This window comes from Oncorhynchus masou, chromosome 14 (genome assembly GCF_036934945.1).
Source record: "Oncorhynchus masou masou isolate Uvic2021 chromosome 14, UVic_Omas_1.1, whole genome shotgun sequence".
Classification (NCBI taxonomy): Eukaryota; Metazoa; Chordata; class Actinopteri; order Salmoniformes; family Salmonidae; genus Oncorhynchus; species Oncorhynchus masou.
In genome coordinates, this window is record NC_088225.1 from 16,724,773 (window position 1) to 16,745,828 (window position 21,056).

General features: G+C 40.1%; 1 protein-coding gene across 3 annotated transcripts; it reads right to left on the reverse strand.

The window, feature by feature from the left end:
- Positions 1-1,501: 1,501 nt before the first annotated feature.
- Positions 1,502-20,959, reverse strand: LOC135554391 (dual specificity mitogen-activated protein kinase kinase 4-like). 3 transcript variants are annotated; one of them, XM_064986679.1, is made up of 13 exons: positions 20,411-20,959; positions 19,457-19,492; positions 17,965-17,997; positions 15,975-16,077; positions 14,523-14,694; positions 13,901-14,020; positions 13,625-13,744; positions 13,452-13,503; positions 13,153-13,280; positions 4,118-4,195; positions 3,817-3,965; positions 3,457-3,502; positions 1,502-3,247 (listed from the first exon to the last, which is right to left on the reverse strand). In XM_064986679.1, exons 1-13 carry the CDS (start codon positions 20,553-20,555, stop codon positions 3,134-3,136), a joined length of 1,296 nt encoding a protein of 431 aa, XP_064842751.1. In that variant the 5' UTR covers positions 20,556-20,959; the 3' UTR covers positions 1,502-3,133. The 3 variants fall into 3 exon arrangements, with proteins under 3 accessions (XP_064842751.1, XP_064842753.1, XP_064842752.1); XM_064986681.1 differs by lacking the exon at positions 17,965-17,997 and having other exon boundaries at positions 15,975-16,065; XM_064986680.1 differs by lacking the exon at positions 17,965-17,997 and having other exon boundaries at positions 20,411-20,957.
- Between the last annotated feature and the right edge of the window lie 97 nt (positions 20,960-21,056).

Genomic DNA, 21,056 nt, shown 5'->3' on the forward strand with positions numbered 1-21,056 from the left:
CCCTCGGACCATGCCTCAGGACTACCTGGCCTGATGACTCCTTGCTGTTCCCAGTCCACCTAGTCGTGCTGCTGCTCCAGTTTCAACTGTTCTGCCTGCGGCTATGGAATCCTGACCTGTTCACCAGACGTGCTACCTTGTCACAGACCTGCTGTTTTAAACTCTCTAGAGACAGCAGGTGTGGTAGAGATACTCTGAATGATTGGCTATGAAAAGCCAACTGACATTTACTCATGAGGTGCTGACCTGTTGCACCCTCTACAACCACTGTGATTAATATTTTCTGACCCCGCTGGTCAACTGTGAACTTTTGAACATCTTGGCCATGTACTGTTACAATCTCCACCCAGCACAGCCACTAGAGGACTGGTCATCCTTCATAGCCTGGTTCCTCTCTAAGTTTCTTTCTAGGTTCCGGCCTTTCTAGGGAGTTTTTCCTAGGCACTGTGCTTCTACACCTGCATTGCTTGCTGTTTGGTGTTTTAGGCTGGGTTTCTGTATAGCACTTTGTGACCAGCTGATGTAAGAAGGGCTTTATAAATCAATTTGATTGAAATCTGATGGCCGAATGGTAAAGAACATCTAGCTGCTCGAGAGCACCCTTACCTGCCGATCTATAAATGATGTCTCAGTAATCTGGCATGGGTAGGATGGTCACCTGAATCAGGGTTAGTTTGGCAGCTGGGGTGAAAGAGGAGCGATTACGATAGAGGAAACCAAGTCTAGATTTAACTTCAGCCTGCAGCTTTGATATGTGCTGAGAGAAGGACAGTGTATTGTCTAGCCATACTCCCAAGTACTTTTATGAGGTGACTACCTCAAGCTCTAAACTCTTGAGGTAGTAATCACACCTGTGGGGAGAGGGGCATTCTTCTTACCAAACCACATGACCTTTGTTTTGGAGGTGTTCAGAACAAGTTTAAGGGTAGAGCATGTTTGTTGGACACTAAGAAAGCTTTGTTGTTGAGCGTTTAACACAACATCCAGGGAGGGTCCAGCAGAGTATTGATACATATGGGAGGTCTCTGTTCTTTTGCATTGATTTGCAATATAGCAATAATACAACCAATAAAGAAACTGGAGTATTTTTTATAAAAGCTAATAATATCTGACATCATATTCAGTAATATAACAGAGCTTATCAATAGCTTCATATGTATCAAGTCAGGTTGACTGATATATTGTATGGCAAATTCATGTTGTTAAAAATAAACATTTATATTTGGATAATCATATTTATATGTTATGAATTTAAAAGACAATATACAAATGTAAATGTTTATTAATATCATGAATTTGGCATTGTATTTATAGGGCTACAGACTCTTCACACTGGTTTGCTAAAAGAGAGGGACACCATTGTGGGCTATTTGTCTTATTTTACCATTTATCCTGCTTGCTTGTACCCCTTGACCCCTAAAATAAGTTTTTAATTAGATATTGTCATTGCTATTTCTTTTTTATATGACATTTTTCTTCATATTGTGCTTTCAGACTTACAGGCCGTTGCTTTCTTTTATTGTGCAGCAATTATCCTGACCAAAAGGTCTAAATAATTAATTACAAAAGCGAAAACTAGTAAATAAGGTCTTCATGTGTTTCAAATGCTCCATTGCCACTTGCCAGAGTTACTCTGTATGAATACCAGTAAGGCAAATCCCTGTACAGGTTTTATTTGTAGGATAGTTCTTACATTTTTCTGTGACACCAAGCTCAAAATGTACACTCATATTTTCAGTCAGATGAAAGATCAAATAAATTGATACATCATCCTTATATTTCATACGCTCATTTTAATATTCTCAGGTCATTAAATATTTTACACATTCTGCCCAGCAAGATATTCTATTTTGAATGTTCTACAGTAAAACTGCAAACATTTAAATGCATGTTGTATGCAATGATATCCAGCCACTTTAATAGTTTACTACTGTACCAGTATTTTACCAGCAGTCAACTAAGTTTCAATTATATCTGGTAATCTAAAAAGATGTGAACTACACTGTGTTTACTAAACCTCTAGATTCTGTGTACATTGTGAATATGATAGGAGTCAATCACAGTCTGAAAACAGTTCAGGTACCATGCATTTAAGAAACAATCAGCTGAAATAATTAGGGGCCGGTCAGGTCCATGAGAATGGTTGCAACATCCAGAACACTAGGCAATTTCATTACAGATAAATGTGTGGCTATATACAGGGATACAAGATGGCATTATGAATAATTACAGATCAACAGCACCATACATACATACAGCTTGGCTTTTAAAGAGAGTGTTGCATATGCCATGGCTGAGGAAGCCAGTGAGTGTTGCATATGCCATGGCTGAGGAAGCCAGTGAGTGTTGCATATGCCATGGCTGAGGAAGCCAGTGAGTGTTGCATATGCCATGGCTGAGGAAGCCAGTGAGTGTTGCATATGCCATGGCTGAGGAAGCCAGTGAGTGTTGCATATGCCATGGCTGAGGAAGCCAGTGAGTGTGTTTGTGTGGTTGCTTGCCTGCTTACATCGAAGGATTAACCTGAGCTCAAATAGCTGCAGAGTAACTAAATGTCTCTCAAAGCACAATTATTTCTCTCTTTATTTATATATCAGCACAAAGTCCATTGCACAGTGACGGCAGCACCCTCACAACATTGGATGGAGGCCACATGATCCTGTCCATCAATGCGGTTATGTTTTAAATTGCTTTACACCATAAGAAGCAAGGTTTCATTTAAGATACCAACCACAATTCTTAAAGTAACATACATGGAAGAGGTGGGAAGAGTCAAAGAGCATGATTCCAGTATCTCCAAATCATATATTCCACAAGTGATTAAACACTATAAATACATTTCCAGATTTTAAATCACTGTACTGTATCCACATTAGAGATGAGGTCTCACATCGAGGTGAACCAAGACCATGGTATATTCATTCAGTTACTAGTTGTACTTACATGTAAGTGTGTGTGTAGGATAGAGAAAAGTGTGAGAATGTTGATAGCATACAGATGTGACTGATCACCAGTCTTAGTACACGTGGTGTTTTAATTTGTACATTTCCTGTCTTAGTTTAACACTGCAGTATGGGATGAAGCAACTCTTTAGGTCATTGGTTGTTGTTCCAGGCTTCCGTTATTACTTGTTCTAGTCGACGTACATGGGGGAGCTGGGAGAAGTAGGCATCTGATCCAGGATTCTGCAGACGTAACTGGCAACATCCACTGAGCGCTCCTCATACATCAGAATGAAAGCATGTTTCTGTATTGAAGAGACACAGAAACATGTTATAATATGTACGGGCAATAAGTATCTCTGCATGTAATACAATTACATGAATTCATATTTATTCATTTAGCAGACGCCCATATGCATACATTTTCATACACTCCCTCGTACTGTGGGAATCAAACCTTGAACTGTAAGTGCCATGCTCTACCAACTGAGCCACACGGGACGTACATACTTACCAGAAGCTCTTTGTACTTTGGCCTTTTTGACTCATCCTTTGTTAGGCTAAAGGGGCAAAGGGAATAAATAATTAAAATTCTGCTCTGCAATAAACCACATCATGGTTCTCTGAGACTTAAAAACAGACATTACATGTTTTGTCCATCAGGGGGAAATCAAATCCAGATGATGTCTCATTCAGAAGATTACCTTAAGACTTTCACATCTTTTATGATTTGTAGGTGAATACTGTGAAAGTATGCAGTAGTTTACATTGACAATATTGCTCTGCAGTGATTCAATATACTTCAACTTATACTATATCATCGTGAGAATAACATTGAAGCAGTGCCAACAGAAGTTGCATCTTTGCCCTTTACCACAGATTGACAAAGTTGATGAATTTGGGGGAGAACTGCCTGTCTTCTGAGTTGGTAAGCTGTGGAGGTTCTCCCTTCACCACCTGTGTCAACTGGTCAAACACACTGTTCCACTTTGGGTAGGGAAACCGCCCAGTCGCCAGCTCGTACTGGAAAAAACCCACATGGTGAGTCTACAGTTACAATATTACAAAAACAAAGAATAATATACTATCTTGTCTTATGGATTTAACATTCAGTGTATCTTCAAATAGATATTTGAATGTTAAAGACATCGTGGACCAGAGGGTTGAGGACCCACCAGTGTTATCCCCAAACTCCATACGTCTGACCGGACGTCATAGCCTTGTCTGGAGGCACTTGGGTCTATTCTCTCAGGCTGTGGATGAGACAAGGAAAACATGTTACAATTCATCATAGTGATATCATAGATGGGCCTTAAAAGAGAAAAACTAAAATGAAGAACAAACATTCAAATAAAATGTTCAAAATTAGACAACTTGAAAATAATAATAATCAAAAACAGAGACTTGTGAGACAAGTGTGTATACAGTCCTCACCATATGCATTTGGACAGTGAAGCTCATCTTATTTTGGCTCTATACTCCAGTATTTTGGATAATCAATCAAATGATGACTGAAGAAAGGTATAAAATAACACCATATATTTGAGGTTATTTGTTTTATCCTTTTGAAATAAAAAGCACTTTATTTATCTAGTTCCCCCATTTTAAGAAATCACAAGTATTTGGACAAATTCACAGTAATCTGAAGGTTCATTTTTGGTTCCATATCATTTCTCACAACTGTATCAAGCTTGTAACTCTATACTCTTTTTTTTGGATGCATTTGCAGTTTGTTTTGGGTGCGTTTTAACTTTTAGGCCAGGTCTTGTTCAATTGTAAGAGAATGGTGAATAGCAGTGATGGGAAAGGCATCGGTGCTTTCACCGAAAAATGGTTCATTAAACAGAGCGTCCTTATCTGTTCACAATGCACATTAGTGGCATCTGCGTGTGATTATCAGAGAATATTGTTTTCTCCACTGTTTTCATAAAAATTCAGTGGCGCAACAGTAAATGGTTGGATTTAGTAGCCTATGATAAGTTGGAATACCAGGTTCACATCTGACGTCAGGCTTCCTTCTATGGCATTATTTAGGATGCTTAAAGACAAATGTTTACTATACTAAATAAAACAAATTTGAACAGTGTAGAAAGTGTGGTTTCACAAAATAATTTTCTAAATAGTGTCTCTTCAATGGTATTTGACCTCATACCCTCACGTCACTAATGCTGCAGATATTTGCTTTAAAGCAGTATCCAAATCCATAGGGTGTAGTGATCACAATATTATAGCCATATCTAGGAAAACCAAAGTCCCAAAGGCTGGGCCTAATACAGTGTAAGTGGTCATACAAGAAGTTTTGTAGTGATTCATATGTTGATGTAAAGAATATTTGCTGGTCTGTGGTGTGTAAAGAGGAGCAACCGGACTCTGCACTTGACACATTTATGAAACTACTTATTCCAGTTACTAATAAGCACGCACCCATTAAGAAATTGACTAACCTGTTAAATCCCCTTGAATTGATGAGGAATTGAAAAATTGTATGGTTGAGAGGGATGAGGCAAAATGTATGGCAATTAAGTCTGGCAGCCCAACTGACTGGCAAACATACTGCAAATTAAGAAATCCTGTGACTAAACTAGATAAAAAGAAACTACACTATGAAATAAATATAAATGATATGAAGAATGATATCAAAAAGCTTTGGGGCACCCTAAATTACATTTTTGGGGAAACAAGCCAACTCTGCTCCATTTATTGAATGGAGCTCATTCATCACAAAGCCCACTGATATTGCAAACTACTTTAATGACTTTTTCCATTGGCAAGATAAGCAAACTTAGGGATGACATGCCAGCAACAAATGCTGAAACTCCACATCCAAGTATATCGGACCAAATTATGAAAAGACAGGAATTGACAAATTGACAACAGAATTTCAGCAATCTTATAGGGAAGGACACTCAACAAGCACAGCACTTACACAAATGACATGACTGGCTGAGAGAAATTGATGATAAAATGATTGTGGGGGCTGTCTTGTTAGACTTCAGTGCAGCTTTTGACATTATCGATCATAGTCTGCTGCTGGAAAAACGTATGTGTTATGGCTTTACACCCCCTGCTATAATGTGGATAAAGAGTTCCTGGTCTAACAGAACACAGAGGGTGTTCTTTAATGGAAGCCTCTCAAATATAATCCAGTTAGAATGAGGAATTCCCCCAGGTAGCCCTTGCTTTTTACATTTTTTACTAATGACATACTCTGGTTTTACTCAAAGTCTGTTGCGTCTATGTATGCGGAAGACTAAACACGTCAGCTACTACAGTGACTGAAATGACTGCAACACTTATTAACAAAGAGCTGCAGTTAGTTTCAGAGTGGGTGGCAAGGAATACGTTTGCCCTAAATATTTCTAAAACTAAAAGCATTGTATTTGGAACAAAACACTCACTAAACCTCAACTAAGTCTTGTAATAAATAATGTGGAAATTGAGCAAGTTGAGATGACTAAACTGCTTGGAGTAACCATAGATTGTAAACTGTCATGGTCAAAACATATATATTGATTCAACAGTAGCTAAAACTGGAGAGAAGTCCGTCTATAATAAAGCGATGCTCTGCCTACTTAACAACACTATCAACAAGGCAGGTCCTACAGGCCCTAGTTTCTACCTTCTTAACAACACTATCAACAAGGCAGGTCCTACAGGCCCTAGTTTCTACCTTCTTAACAACACTATCAACAAGGCAGGTCCTACAGGCCCTAGTTTCTACCTTCTTAACAACACTATCAACAAGGCAGGTCCTGGGGCCCTAGTTTCTACCTTCTTAACAACACTATCAACAAGGCAGGTCCTAATCAGGCCCTAGTTTCTACCTTCTTAACAACACTATCAACAAGGCAGGTCCTACAGGCCCTAGTTTCTACCTTCTTAACAACACTATCAACAAGGCAGGTTCACAGGCCCTAGTTTCTACCTTCTTAACAACACTATCAACAAGGACCATGTCCTACAGGCCTAGTTTCTACCTTCTTAACAACACTATCAACAAGGCAGGTCCTACAGGCCCTAGTTTCTACCTTCTTAACAACACTATCAACAAGGCAGGTTCTACAGGCCCTGTTCTGTACCTTCTTAACAACACATCAACAAGGCAGGTCCTACAGGCCTAGTTTCTACCTTCTTAACAACACTATCAACAAGGCAGGTTCTACAGGCCCTAGTTTCTACCTTCTTAACAACACTATCAACAAGGCAGGTTCTACAGGCCCTAGTTTCTACCTTCTGTAACAACACTATCAACAAGGCAGGTCCTACAGTGAGCTAGTTTCTACCTTCTTCAACACTATCAAAAGTGGAGGTTCTACAGGCCCTAGTTTCTACCTTCTTAACAACACTATCAACAAGGCAGGTTCTACAGGCCCTAGTTTCTACCTTCTTAACAACACTATCAACAAGGCAGGTCCTACAAGGCCCTAGTTTCTACCTTCTTAACAACAGACTATCAACAAGGCAGGTCCTACAGGCCCCAGTTTCTACCTTCTTAACAACACATCAACAAGGCAGGTTCTACAGGCCCCAGTTTCTACCTTCTTAACAACACTATCAACAAGGCAGGTTCTACAGGCCCTAGTTCCACACCTAAACTATTGTTCAGCCGTGTGGTCAGCTTTAACAAAAAAAGGACTTAGGAAAAGCATTTGGCAACAAACCAGGGCAGCATGGCTGACCCACGGATGTACACAGTGAGCTAATATTAATAATACCCATGTCAATCTCTCCTGGCTGAAAGTGGAGGAGAGAGACTCCATCACTACTTTTATTTATGAGAGGTATTGAGGTATGTTGAATGTACCGAGCTGTCTGTCTACTACATAATAAATACAATTACTGTATGCTCCATAGTTCCCTACTCTATCTGCTAAACTACTTGTCAGGTGAAACTACATGTGCAAAATGCTAACTATATTTATAAGTAGTGTCCAGTAGAAGGCGGTGTTTGAAAGCAGCTTGGATTTGAAGAAAGCACCGGAACCACAAATTTTGCATTTCGCATTTTGCAGCACACGGTTTGAAAAAACACATGATCAAACAAAGCGTCGGATGTAACTGATGACATACTGCTGATAAAAGATACATGCGTCGGCACACTGCTTCAAAGTGATCGCTAAGCAGTTTTTGAAGCATGCCTCGGAGCACCCGTATCAAACCTAAATATCACTATCAAATCATATTTTATTAGTCACATGAGCCGAATACAACAGGTGTAGACCTTACAGTGAAATGTTTACTTACGAGCCCCTAACCAACAATGCAGCTGAAGAAAAAAATATATATACAGATAAGAGATAAAAGTAGCAAGTAATTAAAGAGCCGCAGTAAAATAACAATAGTGAGACTATATCCAGTTAGTTGAGGTAATATGTACATGTGGGTAGAGTTATTAAAGTGACTTTGCATAGATGCTAACAACAGAGAGTAGCAGCGGTGTAAAAGAGGGGCAATGCAAATAGTCTGGGTAGCCATTTGATTAGGTGTTGTTAGTCTTATGGCTTGGGGGTAGAAGCTGTTTAGAAGCCTCTTGGACCTAGACTTGGCGCTCCCATACTGCTTGCTGTGCGGTAGCAGAGAGAACAGTCTGTCTAGAGTGGCTGGAGTCTAACAATTTTTAGGGCCTTCCTCTGACACTGCCTGGAATAGAGGTCCTGGATGGCAGGAAGCTTTGGCCCCAGTGATGTACTGGGCCGTACCCCCTGTATATAGCCTCTAGATTGTTGTTTTACTGCTGCTCTTTAATTATTTGTTACTTTTATTTCTGATTTTTTAAGGTATTTTTCTTAAAACTGCATTGTTGGTTAAGGGCTTGTAAGTAAGCATTTCACTGTAAGGTCTACACCTGTTGTATTCTGCAAATGTGACAAATAAAAGACTCAAATTAGTCACATGGATGCCGTGATGTTGACATTTTCACAACAATGTAGGTTTTCATCTGTAGCTTATTGTGGCCAAAACCTGAACAAAACATCCCTGGCACAATAACTAGCTGTAATGTAGATTTTTGGCCATCAAGGAAAACACTATGTCTGGCGCAAAACCAACACCTCTCATCACCCCGAGAATATCATCCCCACATGATGGTGGCAGCATCAAGGAGGTCGGAGGCTGAGCAGTTGCCATACCAGGCAGTGATGCAACCAGTCAGGATGCTCTCAATGGTGCAGCTGTATAACCTTTTGAGGACCTGAGGTCCCATGACAAATCTTTTCAGTCTCCTGCGGAGGAATAGGCTTGGTCGTGCCCTCTTCACGACTGTCTTGGTGTGCTCGGACCATGTTAGTTTGTTGGTGATGTGGACACCAAGGAACTTGAAGCTCTCAACCTACTCCACTGCAGCCCTGTCAATGAGAATGGGGGTGTGCTCAGTCCTCTTTTTCCTGTAGTCCACAATCATCTCCTTTGTCTTGAATAGATTCACTGTCCAAATACATATGGCACTCAATTCTGTCTATTCAACAGAATACAACATACACCCAAGGACTGACCCCATTTAGTCAACTGGTCGATTGTTTAGTCGATAGGCTGTTGGTCAACTGAGGTTTTTAGTCGAGCAGTCATAAATATTTATTTTCTGGCACACCGGTCTGATTTGCGCTACTCTGAGTGGACTAATCCATTGAGGACAGCTCTGGGATGCCACGTTCCTAGAAAAAGGGAGTGTGGCTAAGATCAGAGAGGAAGAGAGGCCCAACTCAGCAGAAAATATGTTTTTTTTGTACCTTATCAGTATATCCATAATCTTTACTAAAATGCACAAGACACATCTCTCGAGAATGTGCTCTTGCGCGTTCATTGTTTCATAACTTCATTGCGTTTACCATTTGCCCGAATTATTAGTGTATATCAATTTCCCATTACATAGGCTCACCAGTAGTAACCTACATTTACCATTAATTCCCATAATGCCTAATCGACATGTTTGTTTGGTTACGGTCATTTCTGTTAATGCATTCAATATATTATTAGTCATTTACCATTCCCATTGTCAAAGTGGAAACATTTGCAGAGCTCGCCACCTATGCTACACGTGTAAGAAACAAGTTTTGGTTTATTTCCTGTCATTTAAGAGTTGTCAATTTATTCAGTTTTTTTTCTTTGGAGCACACCCGATTACGCATATAGAAGTAGGCCTAGGTTACCTGAACTGCGGCAAATGTAGGCCTATAAATGTGCCCATTTGAGATGTCTGATAGTATTTCTGATTGTATTATCCCACCATCACTAATGAGCTGTAGAGCTTCTCAAGGTAATATTTTCTTGACCTCAAACTGCAAGTAAACAAAGTCTGTTTTTAGAATCCATTGAAAATGACAATAGGTACTCAACGTATTAGAACATAAATCCAGCGCTCTCCCTTCCGATAACCACTTGGCATGAAAGGAAACAATGTAATTCTCTGATCCAGTGGAAACCGGATTACATATTTTCCCTTACACTAATTGTGCATGTCCCTGTCGTGGGAAACTCTGAGGTCCCAGAATATTTGATACAATGTTGCAAATTGGCTAGCTTTGGGTCGGACTGTTGAAACGTTTGTCGTTTGTTGAAGACAGGCCACGCGGAACCAATGTGATTTATAAGATATTTATTTTTAGTCAGGATATTGTATACCTGCAGGCTGCAGTTTTTATTTGTTGGTTTTATGTAGGCTATTCTTACATCTTTGGCAATAGAAGTCATTTTATATTTGTAGTATTTTTTTCATTTAGATTAAACACATGACAGAGATTGAGATACAAAAACCATTATAAATTAAACTGTTCCACGAAAATGAGCATATGAAAATCATAACTGGCACGCAGATCGGTAGAAATTGTCAAATAAATTGGCACTCCAAATGGAAAAGGTTGTCAACCCCTGGTGTAGCCTATTACCGGCAACTTCAGGAGCATAACGCAGCCAGTGGGGGGTAGATCACTGGCTCCCTCGAGACATATGTGTTAATTATTTCAATCAAACTGTGCTTAAAGTACCAGACAAGCTCAATACACATAGTTTGTTTTAAAACACATAGGGTGTGTATATAAAAAAATATAAAATGTAAAAATTTCAACCAATAGAATGGTCGAAAGAAAAGACTACTCTTGGTCGACCAAGATTAATTTTTAGTCTGGGACAGCCCTACGGAAAACCCTGTCCATGTCCTCATTTCCTGGTTCTACATGCCTTTCATAATAATCACCTCAGCCAGTTACTTCACGTATGACCTCAACTCCACGAATATAAAGACAAAAATGCAGTGGTTCCAAACAGTGCCAAGGTCATCAGAAGCAGACTTCTACCAGCCATGCTGCTGAGTGGAGAGAGCACCTCCTCTCCTCTGGCTCATTCATTCATGCACCAGAAATAGATGATGTCACCCATTCATAGCAGTGGGACAGAATTCCCTGACAGTGTTTTATGGCATAGTGACTACAGCACCAGCTCACCTCTGCCAAGGCTGAAAAAGATCTGGCTGCCCAGCTCTCACCTAGGACACAGCTCACAGCTACTCAGACATGTTATGAACTCAAAACACAACTACGCCGACCTACTACACCGTGTATAAAACATTAAGAACACCTGATCTTTCCATGACAGACTGAACAGGTGAAAGCTATGACCCCTTATCGATGTCACTTGTTAAATCCACTTCATTGTAGTAGTTGCCAAGCACACCGGTTTGTCAAGAACTGCAACACTGCTGGGTTTCACACGCTCAACAGTTTCCTGTGTGTATTAAGAATGGTCCACCACCCAAAGGTCATCCAGCTTGACAACCATGGGAAGCATTGGAGTCAACATGGGCCAGCCCACCATACCTGTGGAACACTTTCAGCACCTTGGAGAGTCCATGCCCTGACAAAGGCTGTTATGAGGGCAAAAGGGGATGCAACTCAATATTAGGAAGGTGTTCCTAATGCTTTGTACTCAGTGTAGATTATCAACTCAAAACAACATCGGTGCACATTTAATTTAGATTTTAGTTGCTTTCAAATACAAAGTATTTCATAATTAAAATGAAAGAACTATTGATTTAAGAATGCTTTGGTACACAATGGCAGTAGCCTTAACATGACACTAGTGTGCAAAATAATTAGTGAGCATATTCCAACATAAACATTTCAGACTTGTGGCCACTTGCCAGCTAAATTATCTAAATCATAACAACCAGAGAAGAACAGAGCTAGACTGTCACCTGAACCAAATACCATGAACCAAATCGAACCGACTTAATTGTAGTGTAGTACATAATATTCCATTGAAGTGAAATTAATCCCTCTCTAATATCTAGACCAAACAGAGACAAATGGTGCTAAAGCAATTAGCAATGGGGTGGCCAAGAAGCACCTGGCAGGTCTGCAATTTTTATATTTGAAAAAGGGAACTGGAGTCATGTGGGTTGGATTCCTGCACTGTGCGCTCACAGCTGTGGGAGCACCAACCCAAACAGCTTTATTCTGACAGACATGAATGAAGTAACCCAGCCCTTCCTTGGCCTTCTGGTAGACGCGTGGCAGAGATATGGCAGAGGTGTGCCCTACATCCTGATAGGGAGATGCCAAATTTAGAATGGAAACTGGAGGGGCCGGGGCTCCCTTCTCCCATCAGCAATACCACCGCCAGAAAATTAACCCTGTGATGACGACACCATGAGCTCATTCAACTGCACTGCCAGCAGTTTGGACGACTTCAACCATGTCACATGCACACAGACGGCATGAGATTCCTCTGCAGCAAATCCAAAATAGGAACAAGACAACAAGAACAGATATCAGTAGCAACCATAATATAATTACCAACGCTGCCATCAACAATAAGGAAAGGGGAATCGGAGAGGTGTAGGGGGCTGCCTTAAATTGGCATCCACTTCATCAGCGCCCGGGGAGCAGTTGTTGTTAGGGGTTAACTGCCTTGCTCCAAGGGCAGAACGGCAGATTTTTCCACCTTGTCGGCTCAGAGATTCGAACCAGCGACCTTTCGGTTACTGGCCCAACAATCTTAACTACCTGCCTCCCCTCAATAACAACAACACTACAGTCTCCTTACAACTGACGATCACCACCAAGTCACTAAGTACCAAAACAGTTGAATTCTTATTATGTACTGGATCGTGTGAAAGTGAAATGTATTCTTAGAAAGAGCCTTACTAGTACATCTTCCACTTGTCTTGTCTTTCAGCCATTAATGAAACAATGCATCAAAATCCCCATACATCACTTACTGCCATGTACGGTCTGCACCCTGCATCTCTGGTTTTGGCAATGGAGTCCACCAGCTGCCCACTGATGCCAAAATCACAAAGCTTAATGTTGCCATTCCTGTCCAGGAGGATGTTGGATGGCTTGATGTCTGAGAGGAGAAACATATAGAAGACATGACAAAGCTAGGCTAAGAGTTCTGGGTAAAGGAAGTGCCACTTCTGTTGTGGTACAGTAAATAGAGCATTGTGATGTAATAACGGCAATACACATCTCAAATGAGGAAATAAAGAACAAGGTCTCCATTTTGGAGTAGTCTTACCTCTGTGAATTATTTTCAAGTATTCTTTTAAGTGGTTAAGTGCTTTCACAGTCTGTAATGAAAACACATAGCAACTAAATTAATATAGAGAAATATGAACCCTTCCTGTCAAATTAATCTGTGTAAATTTAATCTGTGTAAATTATGTAAGGAGAAAATGCATGAAAACTTACAGCTAATGTTATTTTGCCTAATATTTCCTCTGGAATCACATCATCTAAAGCACAATATACATATTTGTAGAATTTGTCGAAGGAGGTAGACATAAGTTCCATACATATCCAACAGTCCCCCTGACAAAGAAAAGAAGCATAAACCATAACATTACTGCGTGAAGACAATACACTGCTTATTGCTAACTACACAGAACGATTGATTGACATCCAATGCATTTCCTATATAGAGAAATCAATCAACAAAACACAGAAGTGAAAAACTTGCATGGTCACCTCTCTGAAAAGAGCCCCGTAAAACTGAACTATGTAGAGACAGTCACTACTCCTCATGACCACATCCAGGTCCATTAGCAGCTGCTTCTGTTCCTTCTCATCAACCGTTGACCTAATCCTCTGTGGGAGACACAAATTGTAATCAGATGCATGTTGCTTTCAATTGCGACCATGGTTGGAAGTACCGTAATTGGTGAGGACGGGCACATGGTAAATGGCTGGAGTGGAATTAGTGGAAAGGTATCAACATCAAACACATGGTTTCCATTCGCTCTGTTACAGCCATTATTACGAGCCTTCCTCCCCTTACCTTTATTTAACTAGGCAAGTCAGTTAAGAACAAATTCTTATTTTCAATGACGTATTTGTACCTTGTCGGCTCGGGGGTTTGAACTTGCAACCTTCTGGTTACTAGTCCAACACTCTAACCACTAGGCTACCCTGCCGCCCCATGAGCAACATGTTACCATATCCTGCAATGAGAGTCAGTTACACTTTGGTGATTATGATGATTACTGAGTGTTCATTTCACAATATAGCCTAAGACTGATGAGCAGGCATAAATCTTGCCCTGAACACTTCCTGTAGTTTAGTCAATAAGAGGTCAGTAAGGGGCAGTCACCTTGACAGCCATTATCTGGTTGCTGGGCTTGTGCACCATCTTGTTGACAGAGCCGTAAGCGCCCCGCCCAATCTCCCCCAGGTCCTTGAGGTCCTCAGCCGTGAAGTCACAATCGCCACCGGCGGTCTTCAACTTCCCTGATGACTCGATACTATGCGTACGCAGCCTCTCTCTGGCCACAGAAATAGGTGGGAGACAGATAAGAAACTATCTTTGTTAGTTGAGTTAATTTCACCTCAATCATATACTGAACAAAAATGTTAATGTAACATGAAACAATTTCAAAGATTTTGCTGTGTTAGAGTTCATATAAAGGAAATCAGTCAGTTTAAATAAATTAGGCCCTAATCTATGGATTTCCTATAACTGGGCAGAGGTGCAGCCATGGGTGGGCCTGGGATGGCATAGGCTCCGACGATCCCGCAGGCGAAGAAGCCGAATGTGGATGTCCTGGGCTTGCGTGATTACACGTGGTCTGCGGTTGTGAGGCCATTTGGACGTACTGCCAATTTTTTGTTTAAATGCCGTTGGAGGCGGCTTATGGTAGAGAAATTAACATTAAATTATCTGGCAACAGCACTGGTGAACATTCCTGCAGTAAGCATGCCAATTGCATGCTGCCTCAAAACTTGAGACATCTGTAGCAATGTGTTGTGACAAAATGGCACATTTTTGAATGGCCTTTTATTGTCCACAGCACAAGGTTCACCTGTGTAATGATTGTAACGTTTAATCAGCTTTTTGATTTGCCACACCTGTCAGGTGGATGAATTATCTCGATAAAGGGTGCTCACTAACAGGGATGTAAACAAATGTGTGCACAGAATGAGAGAAATAAGCTTTTTGTGCATGTGGAACATTTCTGGAATTTTTTATTTCAGCTCATGAAACATGAGACCAACACTTTACATGTTGCATTTATATTTTTGTTCTAATATATATATATATTAGAATACTTTCGCAAGGCACTGTATAAATAAAATTCTGCACCTGAAAAAGGATTGTTATTTGGCATCCGTTTGCATTATCCAGCATCAGTCATTTGCTTGTCCAGGGTAACTTAGCAGGTTCATGTTATCATATAATTACACAGCCAAGACACAGGGCTTATTCACATTCACTACAAATGGGGTTGCCCAAACAGGTACTTGAGGCTACATTCAGTTACTGTCGGTTTTCCATGAGCAGGTGGAGATAGAAATACAACAACTGCTAATCATTCCAACTTCACTTAGCCTGTCTTTATTGTGACAGATTGCCTGGGTACCTATACAGTACTGAATGTTACATTGACAATGTGTGGCTTTGGAGATGAAGTCTCAGACTGTAGACTAGAGTGCAGAGTCATATAACAATTGATTATGCAGGAGTTTGCATTTTGGCTAATGCAAAGTCCGCTCCATGTACATCTTCAGAAAACCACATCCATACAAAGTTTGGAGGTCAACTTACATGTGGGGGTTCTGGAATGGGGGTCCTGCTGTATTCAGAGTGAATCTGGTCGTTGGTTTGATCGGGGGATTGGCAAAATTTAACTTCAGTGCTTTGCGTTTACCTGATAGGGAAGAGGCAGAGTTTATGTCAGATTGCACACAAGACATCTATGGCAGGGGTAGAGCCAAGGACCAGAAAACAACACTTACACACTCAAAAACTCATGAAAACAAACTGTTACCATACCACAGAATGAGAGACAAGTAAAGCAATGGAGAGATAAATTTAACAAGAGTATTCAAGTAAATTTACTGAAGTCATGCAATCCACATCTAGGGACGATGGATGTAAGAATAATGACCTGCTTCTTACCAAAGGCATCCCTCTTTATATTTCTCTGTGAGAACATACATTTCTTCTATAGATGTTGCTTTTGAGATTTTGGCTGATACTGAGCTATATGAGAGTCAACAAAACAGGTCTTGACCAAATTAAAATGAATCACAAGTAGGTCTAATAACAGGTTCTCAATCAAATGTGTGTATGCTACAGCCTCAGTGGCCAAGAACAGAAACTCCCTGGAGGTATTTTTACAAGACATGTCCTGGTTGTACCAGTGACTCATTGCAGATGGTAGGTATATATTTCGACCAGTTAACTGAAGTTGATGCAGAGGCATACACTTTTCAGTAGACACCTGCTCTAAACCATAGCCTAGTACTAGATCACATACCATGGCTATTCAGGCTGGAGGCTTAGCTAAAATCCACTCACCTACCATGTTTTAGTGGGTTTTGCTTGGTAATTTAAGCAATAATGAGGGAATAGGTGAGAATTTAAAATTAAAAACGGACCATTTTTCTTGATTTTTTTTCTCTCCCCCATTTAGGCTACTACCCAGAGACTGTGAAACATGACAACATTGTGTCATGAAATTCTAACTGAACAAAAGCATTGATCTGACAGAACTGTATCTTTGATAATAGAAAATGTGACTTTCGGCTCATAACCATACATAAGAGTAAAATAGCCTACACTGCAGACTGGGAAATATTGCCAGAGGAGAAGGAGCTTAAAACTGTTGAGTTCACCTTGAAATGAAGGATGCATTCTGTTCTCTCCACTCAAAACACCACAAGAATGTATGTACTCAAATTCCTATAAGATGGCACACGCCATTGGAAATTACACTAGTGTCTCCATGTCTCAACAGGCAAGTGTTTAAGTACAGCTCATGCCAAAAATCACTTACGTGTTCAAAACAAAACAGCTGCAAACTGAAAAAAACCCAAGCATTACTAGCTAGTGTTGCTTGTTAGTAGCAAGCTGACTAAAAGTACTCAAACTAAAAAGGTAATGTTTATTAAAAACACACCTAATAAATAAATACAAGCAAAAGGACTACACTTCTGTCAAGATAAAAAATACATTTCCAACACAGTGCTATTTTGTGTAGGTTATTAGTTCAGGCCGAACCAAACAGTGGTAAAGACCAGTTGAAAGCCAAAGTGTGAATCTATATAGACCAATGCTAATGGAAGCTCTTAGCCCTAGGCTTGTGCCGATGATGGATGATCAGAATATGGATTGGAACGTCTTGGCAAATAAACATTATGAAACTAAATTGTTTGGTGATAACTAATAGTAAGGTAAAAACATACAGGATGGTTAACACCAACCGTTGTTGTTTTTTAAACTACAGAGAAGTTAAATCAATAAGACTCACAGTTGGACAAGTCTTTCATTCACTTGCTTTGCATCAGTAAAATATTATGACCTAATGTCTTAAATCACAGACCAACATAAGCTGCACTCTAACTCTAGGATAATCAATGTTTAGCCTCAACTATTAGCCTTAAATATCAAAACCGGCACAAGCCTACTTGACCCCAACAACTCTTCACTTGGATTAGTTGAGAAAAGAGGACAGACTCCCCCATACCAGACCATCAGGCGGAAGCAAAGGGTTGAGAACTGTTGGTACTGTTGCAAAAGAGGTTTGGCTTACTTGGGGGAGCTCCAGACAGGTTTATCTGAAACCCTAGAGGTGAGAAGAGAACATTTCTTTTTCACCTTTATTTAGGCTACTGTTTGACCGATAAACAAAAAACAATCAAGTTCTATCAGGAAACGTGGTGAACAACAAACACTGTTCTTTTCAGCTTCAGTTTAGACCAGGGAACGATGCAGCACTGTTTCCCAACACCCGGCACCACCTTGACTGACAGCTATTTGAAGTATCTCAAATCAACTTGATTTTGCTAAATGAGGCTTCATTCCTGGAAAGTTCGATGAATCACAGTTTGATGCCAAGTGTGGACAACTACTACACACACTAAAACATGACCAACTAGCCCAATTGAAGAAATGTTGACCGTTAATATTTTATCTGGGCCTAACCTACATGCAATACTTAACTAAATAATTAGGGTACTTATCAGATGTTACCAGCTGAAATGGCAGCAGCCTTGTTATCAATGTTGCATGTTAGAGTTAATAATCATAAATGTACTTAGTTTGAAGCAGTACAAGCTCCTTTGCGTAAGCCCCCCAAATTATACAATAAGAACACAGAGACAACTGGCTGAATAGGCACTGGTGCTAAGGAAGGCCTACTAAAAACGTAGGCTTACCTCTTGCACTTGTCTTCTCTATGCTATGGATGGTACATTTCCCAGACCCTATTGTATATACTTTTCCAAAAGAAACCAACTAATAACAGAAGAGTTAAAAACATGTATTATTCAAATCTGGAAGACTGTGTTCTGATATTCTTTTTTTTTCTTGTTTTACTGTCAAATGTAACACTGCACTTTGAAATGTCCCTATAAACAAGTGTGGCTATGGCCTCGTGACATACTCAAATTATTTTCTGCTGAGTGAACTAATATAACTTGGCCTCACATCAGTGACATAACTGGTAAACATTTACGCTGAGCATTCCACCACACAGAAAAATGTATTGCTAGGGGGGAGATTAAACTACATGCACACACATATAGCAGGAAACAACCAAGATAACTTTGGTATGATTGAGGATTAGCTCAGGCAGATTCAGTGGAGATAATTGGGGTAGACGTATAAAAATAACAGCCTTCAAATGATTTTTAAAAAAATGGAGGGGTGTGAGATAGAACATGAAATGCATCCACAAAATGATCCTGGCAGGGAGAGACAATGACAATTGAAAAAACTATTCTTGGGACAGCTCACCATCGATCAGCATCAAGTCAGGAGGGTTATGGGAAGTTAGTAGCATTAAGGAAAGGGAAGAAAAACATCACAGAAATGTAGTTTCAATACTTTGACACTAACAGAAGCGGACCATAACATATGTTTCTTTCATTTACTACCTGTTAAATATCAGATTGAGAACGGCATGCAAAAGTATAGAACCAGATCCAAAAGAAACTAACGAGCTACGACAGTTATTGTTATTAAAGCATCAACAACAAAAATATATTTATAAAATTTGTAATTTTGACAGTAACGTTAGCTACCTGTTTCACTCTGACATCTCCAGCACGTGTTGGATTCTGTAAGTTAAGAAATATATAGTTTGTAAAAACATAGCTAGCTAATATGCATTGGGTGGACATTTAACAGATTTCTCCTGGTGGATGTAAGTTAACGTTATTTGAAATCTAAGAGATTCTCATGCACAAGTTTCACTGGGCTACCAATAACTGTCTGGCCTATGATACTTCGAGATTTTAGTAATAAAGCCCTTTATCCACTTCACAAGAGTCAGATCAAACCATGGATAATATTTTTGTCTCTGCATCCAGTAGTTGACGTAGTTTCGAGAGCTAATGCTAACTAGCGTTAGTGCAATGACTGGAATTATATGGTAACTGCTACAGTAGCATGTTAATAGATACAATGAATTTCCCCAAAACACATCCCAACATGTCTTGTTATTTTTAGAACTGCAACATATTGTAGTTAGCTAGTTAGAGGTAACCTGACATTGAAAGCCAGTAAGCAACACATGACCACATCCAGATAAATCATGACAGGCCTTCTTATATTCTTGCTAGTTAACGTTATTTAGGCTAGCTAGCAATGCCGCTTGTTAGCTAACGTTACCTAGCTAGCGAGTTAACTTACCACCTATTCACTAGTTAACGTAAGCTGTGGTTAGCTAACGTTGCTTTTGGTGTTAATTATTTCTAACAAAACCCGTTATTTGATTAAAAGACAATGTTTTGGGTGTGAGGGCAACTGATTATGACAGACGCTAGCTAACGTTAACTGTAGACACCAAACTAACTAACTAACAAACTAGTAATAGTGTGTGGATACAACTGAGGCAAGTTATCTGTTAGTAAGTAGATAGCTAGCTTGCCAGTATAGGTAGCTAGTTCGTTAGCATTGTCATTAGGTTACTTCCGTTAATACCACTCACAAAAAAAGATCTAGTTATTAACACGCTGGTATTTTACAATCCTTACCTTGCATACTGCTCATTGTTGTTATGTGTTGCGACTGGGATTGGTGGTGATGTGAGCCTGTAGATCCTGCGTTATTGCTGTTGTGGCTGGTAGATGTTGTTGAGTTGTTGGGGCTGGGTGTCGCCATTGTGTGTTTGAATTCCATCAGCAGCACTAGGCTGCAATGCAGAGAGCAACTTCACCCCTACAAAACAAGACTGGAGAATAATCAAACTGGCTAGACTTCTTCCACTCAAATGTGCGTAGTGGATGTAGAGAGCGCTACTGTACAAGACTGTAACTACCAACAAACAGTAAGCAATCGGGACAGTGTTAAACAGTCCAGTAACCACCTTTCCACATAGTCGAGACCAAAGATTGTGGATAAATAAAGATTATTCAGTCAGGCCTTTTACCATTGAAAAAAGGTCAGTTCCGGCTTACTTTTAACTGGGTGTGTCTCCCATAGACACCAATGCAATATCAGCTTGGTCTGGTCTACTTAATTTAATTGAACCAGAAAAAAACAGACAAAATCAGCGAGTGGGGTGTCTCGCTTCCTCTTCCGTCTCTGGTCGAGACTCTGTCAGCTGACCAAATGTCACTTGCGAACGTGAACACCCACAGCTTCCAACGCGACGCTGCTGTGTTTGTGGGCCGAGTTCTA